The 12,048-nt window shown below is 40.0% G+C and overlaps 1 protein-coding gene across 1 annotated transcript in view; it reads left to right on the top strand.

Moving 5' to 3' along the window:
- The first annotated feature begins 6,083 nt into the window (after window positions 1–6,083).
- MMS22L (MMS22 like, DNA repair protein) overlaps window positions 6,084–12,048 on the top strand; it is a 191,066-nt gene continuing 185,101 nt past the window's right edge. The window contains exons 1-3 of the mRNA XM_042781136.1: window positions 6,084–6,247; window positions 7,343–7,468; window positions 9,223–9,272. Coding sequence (XP_042637070.1) covers window positions 6,084–6,247; window positions 7,343–7,468; window positions 9,223–9,272 — 340 coding nt within the window. The remainder of the gene's footprint in view (window positions 6,248–7,342; window positions 7,469–9,222; window positions 9,273–12,048) is intronic.

Genomic DNA, 12,048 nt, shown 5'->3' with positions numbered 1-12,048 from the left:
AAAAAAAAAAAAAAAAAAAGCTCAAACTGCCGTCAAGTCAGTCCCAACTCATAGCGACCCCTCCTTGGGTTTCTGAGGCAGAATCTCTATAGAAGTAGATTGACCGATCTTTCTTCTGAGGAGTGGCTGGTGGGTTCGAACCACAGCCTTCTGGTTAGCAGTCAAATGCCTTAGGCACTACACCACTGTAATCTCCTATTCTTCAAGCCTTTCTGAGCAATGGCCCCACTCTCCAGAGTCTGGATGCTGGCCATGCTCTCTGGATTCTAGGTGTAGGCCCCTTGGCCCTGGGCTTCAGCCCAGCCCTCCAGGCCCACTGAGATGGTAACTCTGTTCCATCAGCTTTGGGTGGCCCCATTCTCTTGGTCCATCTGAATGGGAACCCCAACCCCTTGGCCCTGGCAGGTCTCATTCTTCTGCTACATAGCATGGCAGCCCTGTCTCCTCAGCTTTGCGCTGCAGTTCCATCTTCATGGCTAACCTGAACAGCAGCTCCACACTCTGTAACCAAGCTGGTTGATCTGACTCTTCGAAACCTAGGGTGCTGTGTCTCCACTCTTTGAGACCTTGTAGACCACGCCTCTAGGAGCTCTGGTGGCATAGTGCCTAAGGCATTTGACTGCTAACCAGAAGTCTGGTGGTTCATACCCACCAGCCACTCCTCAGAAGGAAGACTGTGCAATCCACTTCGTAGAGATATTGCCTTAGAAATCCAAGAAGAGGTCGTTATGAGTCAAATTGACTCAACAACAGTGAGTTGTTTTGGTTCAGACCCTCTGAAACCGAATCAGACCAGCTTTCCATGTCCCTTCCAACAGTTTTACTGATCCCCCAAACTTCTCCAGGAATGGTCTTTGAAGGACAACAAATGTAGTTCCTTTGGCCTAGTTCCTACCTATAGAATTCCAAGAGGCACACATGTTTCTTCCCTTTTGTCCTTTCTTTGTCCCATTCAGTCTGTCAGTAAGCGCTTCAAGTCACCCTCACTTTCAGCAAGCAAAGTTGTGTTGTCAGCATATTGCAGGTTGTTAATGATTCTTCCTCCAATCTTCATGCCACATTGTTCTTCATATAGTCCAGCTTCTCAGATTATTTGCTCAGCATATAGATTGAATAAGTATGGTGAAAGGATACAATACTGACATGCTCCCTTCTTCATTTTAAACCATAGAGTGCTCCTTGTTCTATTGGAACATCAGCCTCCTGGTCTGTGTACAGGTTCCTCATGAGTACAATTAAATGTTCTGGAATTCCCATTCTTCTCAATGTTATCCACAGTTTGTCATGATCCACAAAATCAAATGCTTTCGCATAGTCAATAAAACACAGGTAAATATCTTTCTGGTATTCTTTGCTTTGAGCCAAGATCCATCTGACATCAGGTATGATATTCCTTGTCCCACATCCTCTTCTGAATACAGCTTTCACCTCTGGAAGTTCTCTGTCAATACTGCTACAACCGTTTTTGAATTATCTTCTTTAAGATTTTACTTGTATGTGATATTAATGATATTGTTTTATAATTTCCACATTCTGTGGGATCACTTTTCTTTGGAATGGGTACAAATATGGATCTCTTCCAGTCAGTTGGCCAGGTAGCTGTCTTCCAAATCTCTTGGCATAACCTTCAGTGAGGCATCCATTTGTTGAAACATCTCAGTGGGTATTCTGTCAGTTCCTAGAGCCTTGTTCTTCACCAATTCCTTCAGTGCAACTCTGACTTTTTCCTTCAATACCATTGGTTCTTGAACATACACCACCTCCTGAAATGGGTGAAGATCAACCAGTTCTTTTTCGTACATTGACTCTGAGTATTCCTTCCATCTTCTTTTGATGCTTCCTGCATCATACAATAATTTGTCCATAGAATCTTTCAATATTGCAACTCGAGGCTTAAACTTTCTCCTCAGTTCTTCTAGCTTGAGAAATGTCGAGCGTGTTCTTCCCTTTTGGTTTTCTAACTCCAGGTCTCTGCACATTTCATTATAGTAAGTGGCTCTGTCTTCCAGAGCTGCTTTTTGAAATCTTCTGTTCAGCTCTTTGATCTTGTCATTTCTTCCATTTGCTTTAGCTGCTCTTCATTCAAGGGCAAGTTTCAGAATCTCTTCTGACATCCATTTTGGTCTTTCCTTCCTTTCTTGTCTTTTTAATGATGTTTTGCTTTCTTCATGGATTATGTTCTTTATGTCATCCCACAATTCCTCTGGTTTTCGGTCATTGGTGTTCAATGCACCAAATGTGTTCTTTAGATGGTCTCTAAATTCAGGAGGGATATATTCAAGGCCATATTTTGGCTCTTGTGGACTTGTTTTAATTGTTGTCAACTTGAACTTGCATATGAGCAGTTGATGGTATGTTCCACAATCGGCTCCTGGCCTCATTTTGGCTGAAGATAGTGAGCTTTTCAATCGCCTCTTGCTCCCGATGTAGTCAATGTAATTCCTGTGTACTCCATCTAGTGAAGTCCATGTGTATAGCCGCCGTTTATGTTGTTGAAAAAAGGTATTTGCAATGAATAAGTCATTGGTCCCGCAAAATTCTACCTGTGATCTCCAATGTTATTTCTGTCACCAAGGCCAAATTTTCCAACTATTGGTGATTCTTCATTCCCAACTTTTGCATTCCAGTCACCAGTGGTAATTAACACATCTTGATTGCATGTTCGGTCAATTTCAGACTGCATAAGTTGATAAAAATATTCAATTTCCTCATCTTTGGCTTTGGTGGTTGATACATAAGTGTGAATAACAGTAGTATTAATTGGTCTTCTTTGTAGGCATATGGATATTGTCCTAACACTGACTGCATTGTACTTCAGGACAGATCTTGAAACATCCTTTGTGATGATGAATGCCACACCATTCTTCTTCAAATTGTCATGCCCGGCATAGTAGATCATATGGTTGTCTGATTCAAAATGGCCAAAACCAGTCCATTTCAGCTCACTAATGCCTAGGATATCAATCTTTATGCATTCCATTTCATTTTGACAACTTCCAATTTTCCTAAATTCATACTTCGTACATTCCATGTTCCAATTATTAATGGATGTTTGCAGCTGTTCCTCAATTTGAATCATGCCACATCAGTAAAAGGAAGTCTCAAAAGCTTTACCTTATCCATATGAGTAAGGCTGATTTTATTCTGATAATGCAGCTCTTTCCCAGTTCTACTTTGAGAGCTTTCTAAGTGAATTGACTCATCTTCCTCCTCTGTATTGCACAATGTTTCTGGACTATTCATAATGTGTGCATTAATGTATCAGACAGTGCTTCTCTGCTATTCATAAGGTTTTCCCTGGCCAATTCTCTGAGAAATGGATAGCCTCTTCCTTCTTCCTGGTCTGTCTGTCTATAAGCTGCATTGAAACCTGTGCACCATGTTCAATCTTCCTGGCGTTTGAAACAACAGTGGCACACCCTCAAGCCTCACAGCAACATGCAAGCCATCACAATACAACAAATTGACAGACAAGTTTGTCTCTCTTAGCTGTTTGAAACCTCTCCGCCCTCCCCTTACCTAGATCTCTGCACTGCTCACTCTGTCGTCCCTCTGGCTTTTCTTTCCCCTGCTTTCCTGCCTCTTGGGTATGGGGCCTCGGTTCCTCCCCTTACCTGGATCCCTACCACTGAAGTCATCTCTAACTTTACTAATTTTCTATCTGTTCTGGCAATTATATAGAGAGGAGTATTAAAGTCTCCAACTATAATTATTGATTTGTGTATTTATCCTATCAGTAGTAGTGTTTGCTTTATGTGTTTTGAAATTCTGTCATTAGAAAAAATTTTTATGCCAAGTTCACTCTCCATCCTTCTTCAACCTGAACTTTACCCCAGGAATCTGAACCTTCTGTTTTCACATTGGTGTTGGCCAACACCAACTCCACATTGGAGAATGGAAAACTTTGGGTACTTAAGGTTAACTCCCTCCCTGCTGAGTTGCAAGTTGGCAGGAGGTTCCTCTGTGAAAGTCCTAGTTCTTTCAGCGGACTGTCTCCAACAGCAATGGGTTTCACTGAACTCTGGTAAGCCCTCCTCCCCTAGGTCAGGGTGATAATGGCTCTCTGATTAGCCCTGGGTGCTTCAGCATCACTTTTTGTTTTCCGGTAACTCTGTCCACACCTTTGTAAATCACCTTTTCATTTAATACCCTTCAAACACCCCTCTAGAGTACACTATCTGTTAACTGCCAAGGAAATCGATAATGCATTATGTGAGTACCACTCTTGTACTAGCTTTAAATTATTTATTTATGTTGTTGTTGTTATTTGCAGACCAGTTGCACCCAACTCACAACGACCCCTCCTTGGGTTTCTGAGGCACTACCACTATGGAAGTAGATTGCTCAATCTTCCTTCTGAGGAGTGGCTGGTGGGTTTGAACCGCCAGCCTTCGGGCAGAAAATGTGCTGTATGTGGTTTAAACAAATAGTTATGATAGGTTCTCTGTGCAGCGATGGAATACTGGGCAGATTATTGTAGAGCAGCCAGTATTCAAATTACAGTAAGATTTCTGAATTGAAAATTACGACGGTTTTCTTAAACCTCAAGACAGTAATACAATGAAATATGTTATATATGACTGAAGACTGTAAGTCTTCCAAGTAGCTTTTAAAGAACACTTAAATGGAAAATTGTTGCGAATAGGCTATAACTTTACAAAAGCGTGCTAACCTGTCCAGAAATGTTACAAACAAACGAGAAAAAAAGTTTTTATACCGAAAGACGAAGCACCTTACTCAGCGTTTTCCGACACAGGGCTAGTCTCATTTGTGCACTCGTCTGGTCCGCTAATCCATGAACAGAAGACCAAACTCAATCTCACTGCCATCCAGTCTATTCTGCCTCATCATGGCCCCATAGGATAGAGTAGAACTGCCCCCACAGAGTTTCCAAAGCTGTAAATCTTTTTACGGAAGCAACTGTCACATCTTTCTCCCATGGAGGCTCGTGGGTTCAAGTCTCTGCTGAGCGCTTTAATCATTGCTCCACCAGCGTCCTACCGAAAACACTTTCTACAAAACAGTTTGAGGAACATAGGCAGGAAAAAGGGGCGTAGTGTTGACCGGGGATGTGAGCCAGACAACTGCTCCTGGCTCACTTCAGCTAAGTCCCTCTACTTAGCTCCGCCCCAGGACGTCCCTCTATCGCCAGCGCCCCCTTCCGCGGTCTCGGAATCAGTTTCGTTTTAAAAGAATATGTATATCTCTGTAGGTGGGCCCAGGCTACAGGTTTCTCGCGAGAACTCGCGATGCGCCGGCCATGCTCCTCGGAGTTCTCGCGAGGGGCCCGTCCCCGGAGTATGAGCTAAGCAGTAGCTCCACCCTCTCTGAGCGGGCGCGCAGTGTGGCGGGAATTTTGCTTGTTACTTTTTTGGACCCCCCACTGGTTCTGGAACTTTGGTCTAGACCATTGGGGGCGGGTCCTGGGAACTGGAGAAGTAGTCAGGTAAGATGTGTCGGGTGGATAGCGGGTTCTGGGGGGCCAGCCGCTGTCTTGTGCGAGGTCACAGCGCCTCCCACCTCTCGTTCCGCGGCCCTGGCGGCACTCGTCCCTGAGTCTCGGGAGGCGTGGGGACCAGCCGCCGGCACTGTCCTTCAGATCCCGCAGAGCCTGCGTGGGAACTTTCTCCGCCGTGCGGGCAGACTAGCTAGCTCAGTGCGGTTTAGTAAGGTAGCCGAGCTTGGTTCCGGGTTGAACCTGGCTCTGACCTGCAACAATTTCCATCCAACCTCTTTACACTGCCCTGGCTGTTCGACTTAGAGGACAGATTTTAAGTCGCTGCCAGAGCCAAACGAGAGTTCATTTTGTCTACGATATGACAGCCTTAATTTCGGGTAAAAGGATCGGTGAGGATTTGGCTTCTCGTTGTGTTTTGTTTCCTTTTGTGCGGGGGGCGGGGAGAGGGCTGGGGCCATTTTCCCAGTTGCTTTTTAGCATTTCTACTTCTTTGGGAACTTTGTAAAGTTGTTGTAACCCCCAATCTCTCGACCTGTCCCATTTCCAGCAATGTCGTCAAGCGTTATTTTAAATCCTTTATGGTAATTACAATAAACCCCCAACATTTCAGGACATGAAGTAAACAATGGATAACTGTTCCCCTGCCTCGACGTTCTTGACTGACAGCTTGGAGTTGGAACTGAGGACAGAATGGTGCAAACCCCCTTGCTTTTCTTGTGCTTTTGACGATAGAGGAGGAGGAAGAAGTTTTTCTGGAGAGTCCTACCTTTCCAGCGGAGCCCTTAAGCGGTAGATAAAAAATGGAACTTTTGATTTTTCCCTGATCAGATTATTCATTAAATTGTTAGGGTTGCTATTTAAGTATGATTTCAGTGAATTAAACCTTGTTTTTCACAAAGTGATGTTTTGTAATTGGCTAACTGTATTGCACGGGTGCAACCTATTAGGTCTCTTGTTGATTTCCTAGTTAAAGGATACCCCAAAAGTGTTTTGGGTATTGCATACTTCTTACTTAGTTCTCTTACCTCACTGCTACCTTGGTTTTTGGATAAGGAGTTGTGTGTTAATTTCCCATTTACTTAAAGTGAATTCTGAACTAGCTGGACTTTTTGAAATTGTTTTCTTCTAAATAATGAAATAATATTCTAGAGCAACTAAGACATACACTTTTTTCTGTCGCTCCATTTCCTTCCAACTCTTACATACCTATATAAACTTTTAAAAAAACTTTCCTAATGAACCGCACTAAATTGTAAATGCACAGGAATATTATTCTTCAGAGTTGATGCATTGGAAGATACGAACATATTGCAATAAAACTGATTTTCTTGAAATATTTTGGTAATACTTATTGACCCCTTCTTGGGTTTCTGAGGTGGTATCTCTACAGAAGTAGATTGCCCAACCTGCCTTCCGAGGAGTGGCTGGTGGGTTTGAACCACCAGCCTTCTGGTTAGTAGTCAAGTGCCTTAGGCACTACGCTACCAGAGCTCCTAAAGAGATTATCCAATTTTATTATGCTATTCACCAAATATTCAGAATAACTTTCAGCCTTTTTTTTTTTAAAAAAAAAAAAAAAGCAAATGCCCTTTCAGAGGATGAAATTTTGCAACAACTGAAGACAAGCAAAAGTATGTTCCACAAGGTTTTGTTTTGATTGTATGTGTACATTTTTGTTCTAAATTACATGAGTCTGACTGCATCTTTAATGTAGTCTAGGTACAGTAGTAATCCTGGATATGTAGGTACCAAGGCATTTCTTGATTTATAACATCATTTTTGGTATGCCATGTATGATATGGATTCATATAATATTGAGAACGAACTCATACAGTATAATACAAACATACTTTTTATGAGATTAAATTATAATTTCTATTTCAGGCTAATTTTGAATCTTGATCCTTTACCAACCAATTTTGAAGAGGATACCATGGAAATATTTGGCATTCAATGGGTTACTGAAACTGCATTAGTTAATTCATCTAGAGAGCTTTTTCATTTATTGAGGTAAGAGAGCTTTTTCATTTATTGAGGTATGTTTATTTTTGTTTGCTGTTTTCCTAGCCACCTCCCACTGTAGATGTTGTTCCATTTTCTAAGTTATGTTGCTGGGATCCAGCTGTGTAACTTAGAAGAAAAAGGAACAACATCTACACTTGTAGGTGGCTTGTTTGGTATGTGCTCAGTAAATACTAAGTAGAATTGTATTTGTTGCATACTTGATTGTTGTTGTTATGTGCTGTCGAGTAAGACTGGACTCATAGCGACCCCTCCTTGGGTTTCCGAGGCTGTATCACTAGGGAAGTAGATTGCCCACCCTTCCTTCCGAGGAGTGGCTGGTAGGTTTGAACTGGCCAGCCTTCTGGTTAGCAGTCAATCGCCTTAGGCTTTGTGCTACTAGAGCTCCTGCATACTTGATTAGTGACCAGTGAAAGCAATCATACAACGGTGATTGATGGAGTAATGGTTTTATTTAGTTACTATTTAGTGATTTTCAAAATCTTTATGCCCTGTCTGTGATACCATGTATTGAAGACAAATATTTAGGGCTTTGAACTATAGTATAATTTTTGAAAAACATTAAAATACTTTTGCTATTTAATAGCCACAATCTTTATACATTCTTTAGAGAATGAGCTGAGATTTTCCAGATATATATTTCAGACTATGTAATAGAAACATGATTCATTTTCTATTTGAAGAGCATGTAAAAAATGTAATGAAAATTTTCAGACACGCAAGAGTAGAGAAAATAGTGTGATGCACTCCTGCATACCCATCCCTCTGTTACAATAAATTTTTATCAAGGTTTTATCATATTTTCATCTATCCCGTTTCCTCTTTTGGCTTAACTATTTTAAAGCAAATTCCAAGCATATCATCTTACCCTTAAATATTTCAACATGCATCTCTTAAAAATTTGAACTTTTTAAAAATGTAAATACTGTGCCATTATCACAATTAATAAAATTAATTCTTTCATTTGAAACCTAGTACATGTTTAGATTTTAGATGACATTTTGATGTAGAGTCATTTGTTGAAGACAAATTTTTATGCAAAACCACATTAAAAATTATATGGTGATTTAAATGAAAATTGAGAGATGGAAAGTTTTCTCTCATCCCTGTCCAATGAAACTTGTGAAGAGATATTACTGTGTTTCTGTCATGTTGCACCTACTATGCTATTTGGAGAACAGGCTAATATATACTGCAGAATGAGTGAGTATTTATCCAAGACTAAGACTTGAATATGGGTCCATCTTCAAAGCATTGAAAAGCAACTAGGAAGAATGGCAAGAGAAGATAGCTTTCAGAAATTAAGCTGGAACATCATCTATGTAGCTTTGGCTGATAACTCTAGTCCACATTATTCTATTCCTTTTTTTTCTAAATTACGGTATCATACAATTTAACATTTCATTTTGATTGCTAACCTAGGGTGTGTTATATAAATATTTTAAACTTGAAGATAAAAACAGTATCTCATTGATAGTAAAATCTAGGGTGTTTAAATATTATTTCTAAGCTATATGCAGCTTTTAGTACATAGTTTTAGAATGTGAAACAAAGACACATTTTATCTTCTCTCAAAGTTTTCACTGCTTTTGACCTTCTAATAAACATTCACTAAATATTAAATATCATCCACAAATGACAGGCATCAAAGCTATATAATAGAGTTGGGAACATTAACCATGTAATAGTTACATGCTCTAAGCTTATGGTAAATTGACTCTTACCTTACTTTTTTGAATTAGGCAACGACTGTACAACTTGGAAATCTTATTACAAGCCAACTGTGATTTTGGTAAGTTTAAAGTGTGCTTAATTGCAAAAAGGAATGCTGCTCTCTTATGGTGAATTGTATACAGGTCCATGATACCTTAATGGGGATCTCATGAATAACATAGGAGAAGTGTTAGGTGAGAAGGTTAGTTAGGATATAGTGCATTTAGGAATCAGAAAAAGTATGACATTTGAAGTTTGTTGTAGCTGAGATTTATATTTTTTCAAATTTTAGGTCTTTAATCTAGACTTCTGAAGTAAATTAGTACTTACTTTGGGGATGGAGAGAGTGGGATGGGGAATTTATAAGAGAAATAAAAAGTATTAGACCTCATCCTGTCTTGATCTTTTTTTCCTTATTTTTTATTGGATTACTAATGGATTTTTGGGGTATTGATATGTTTAAGGTAGTGAAGAGAATTGAAGGACAGTATGTGTTAGTGCATGCTAGCTCCTTTTCTTTTTTTGCAGTTTTGGTATGGGGTGGTATTTTAAATCATGGCACTTGATACCTGTGGGTCTCACACCTGTTAATAGTTCCCACCTCATTGAGTTCTTGCAGAGAATCAAATGGCATAGTGCATGTTAAGTGCTTAGTCCAGTGTCTGTGATTGGTAATGTCCAGGAGCACACTTTTGGTCAGTTAGGGTTATTAACTTATTGAAGCAAGTTATAAACATCAAGAAAACAGGTGGGGTCTTTCAGAGAAGGAAGGGAGGGACTTGTTATGGGGTTTGGGTTATGCTGGCTAATTTTGGAGAGGGTTTAAAGAGGCTAGGACTTTATTCTGAATTGGATGTTATTAGGAGCAGGAGCAATTTGATGATTTGGTATGTTAATTTTTTTCTAGGAAGTAAGATGAACAAAGGGATGGTAGGGTTCTCATTAGTAAAGAAACAATAGTCACAGTAGCTGAAAGGGGAATGCTTGCTTTTTTGTGTGATGCATAATGCCTTGTTTCTGTGTTCAGATAGAATAGCAGAGAAGCCTGTTTTTCTCATTTCCCATAGTCACAGAGTGGCCCTGTCTGATAATTTTTGATATTTTATGAAAATTGTTTATTTTCGGCAGGGAACACCATGACCTAGCTGTTGGCTTTCTTCTGTCAGAACTGTGTTTGCTCTGTTTTCAGTATGTGCTCAGAAAATGTTAAATGTTATGATTTCATCATCACCCAGTGAGTCGCTGCTTTGTGCCAGACACTTTGTAAGGTACCTAGGAATCAAAGGGAAGATAGGCTGCTGAAGAGTTTGCAGTTGAGTGAGACAAATGGACATGCAAGCATAGTACAGCATGCTGAATGGCAAAGTGCAGTGCTCGAGGCTGCTGTGGGACCTAGAGGTGGTTTTATCTTTCTGCATGCCTGTCTCTAAGTGATGCCAGTTCTGAGTCTTCAAGGATAGGGAGGAGTTAACGAGGCAAATTTGTGACAGGAATAGTTCCAGGTAGAAACAATCGTCTGGGCAAAGATACTGGGGTGTATAAAAAATGAAAATCCAAGGAGCAGGTAGTAAGTAGTAAGTATGTATGGTTGGGTGAGTGTGTATGTGTGAGAGTGATGGATTTGGAAGGGATGAAATCACTATTGCTTTGTAAATCAAGCCAAAGAGTTTGAATTTGATCTTGAAAGCCTTGTGGAAACTTCTAAAAGATTAAAGATGAAACAGCAAAAAATATCTTTACTATTTAGAGAGGTTGGAAGCTCTGGTGGCATGGTGCCTAAGGCATTTGACTGCTAACCAGAAGGCTGGTGGTTCAAACCCACCAGCCACTCCTCAGAAAGAAGATGGGGCAATCTACTTCCATAGAGGTACTGCCTCAGAAACCCAAGGAGGGGTCACTATGAGTTGGGACCTATTCAATGGCAGTGAGTTTAGTTTTTTTTTTTTTTTGTTTGTTATAGAGAGGTTGGAGTAAATTAGGTTCAGGAAGGCACGTGTAATGGGAAGATTATTCCTTGCAAAGCACTTACTGGCCTACAACCACTACAGTGAACTATTTGTTAAAATGGTTCTTTATTACACTGAAATTTTGGCTGTTTTTGTTGCTTAAAAAAGCTTTTAATGACAGATTTGTTGGACAGCTTAGCAGTATGTGGGGTTATGTGTTGCCAGTATATATGGTTCTTGTTCTATTCTTTAAGCTTCCAAAATTACTTTCCAGTTATGGCAGAATAACATATATGCATATTTTGCTGGTGTCTGTTCTTAATTATAGCTGTTGGTATTACCCTTTCTCAGGGTTGATGTTGGGAGCAGATTGTACTTAATTTTCTTTATATTACATCTTGAGAAAATGGAAAAGAACATTTCATACTTTAACTATCACAGGAAGGTTGCATATGTATTAGTTGTTATGCAAATAGTGCAAATGTTTAGTGTGTGTAGATCTTTTTGTTCATTAATTTTTATTTTTTCCATACTAATACATGTATTAAGAAATCAAACCTACTTGCATGGCCTGTAAACAAAGTGACTGCTCTCTCAAAGCTATGACTTTCAACTCTTTTAACTGTTACCTGTTTAACTTTTTTTTACCTAATTTTAACTGTTACCTATCTTTGACTTCACCATTTTATTTAATGATTCCATTTTAACTCCACTGTTGGCTTCTATCCCACACTGTTATTGTTAAGGGGCTGTAGACTTGATTCTGACACAGCAATCCCATGTGATGGAGTGGAACTGCCCCATAGGGTTTCCTAGGCTGTAATCTTTAAGGAGCTCTGGTAGCATAGTGGCTAAAGCACTTGACTGCTAACCAGAAGGCTGGCAGTTCAAACCCACCAGCCACTCCTC

Source organism: Orycteropus afer, unplaced genomic scaffold (assembly GCF_000298275.1).
Source record: "Orycteropus afer afer isolate SDZICR_OR568_19922 unplaced genomic scaffold, OryAfe1.0 scaffold00087, whole genome shotgun sequence".
NCBI lineage: Eukaryota > Metazoa > Chordata > Mammalia > Tubulidentata > Orycteropodidae > Orycteropus > Orycteropus afer.
This window is presented reverse-complemented; position numbering and strand designations above follow the sequence as displayed.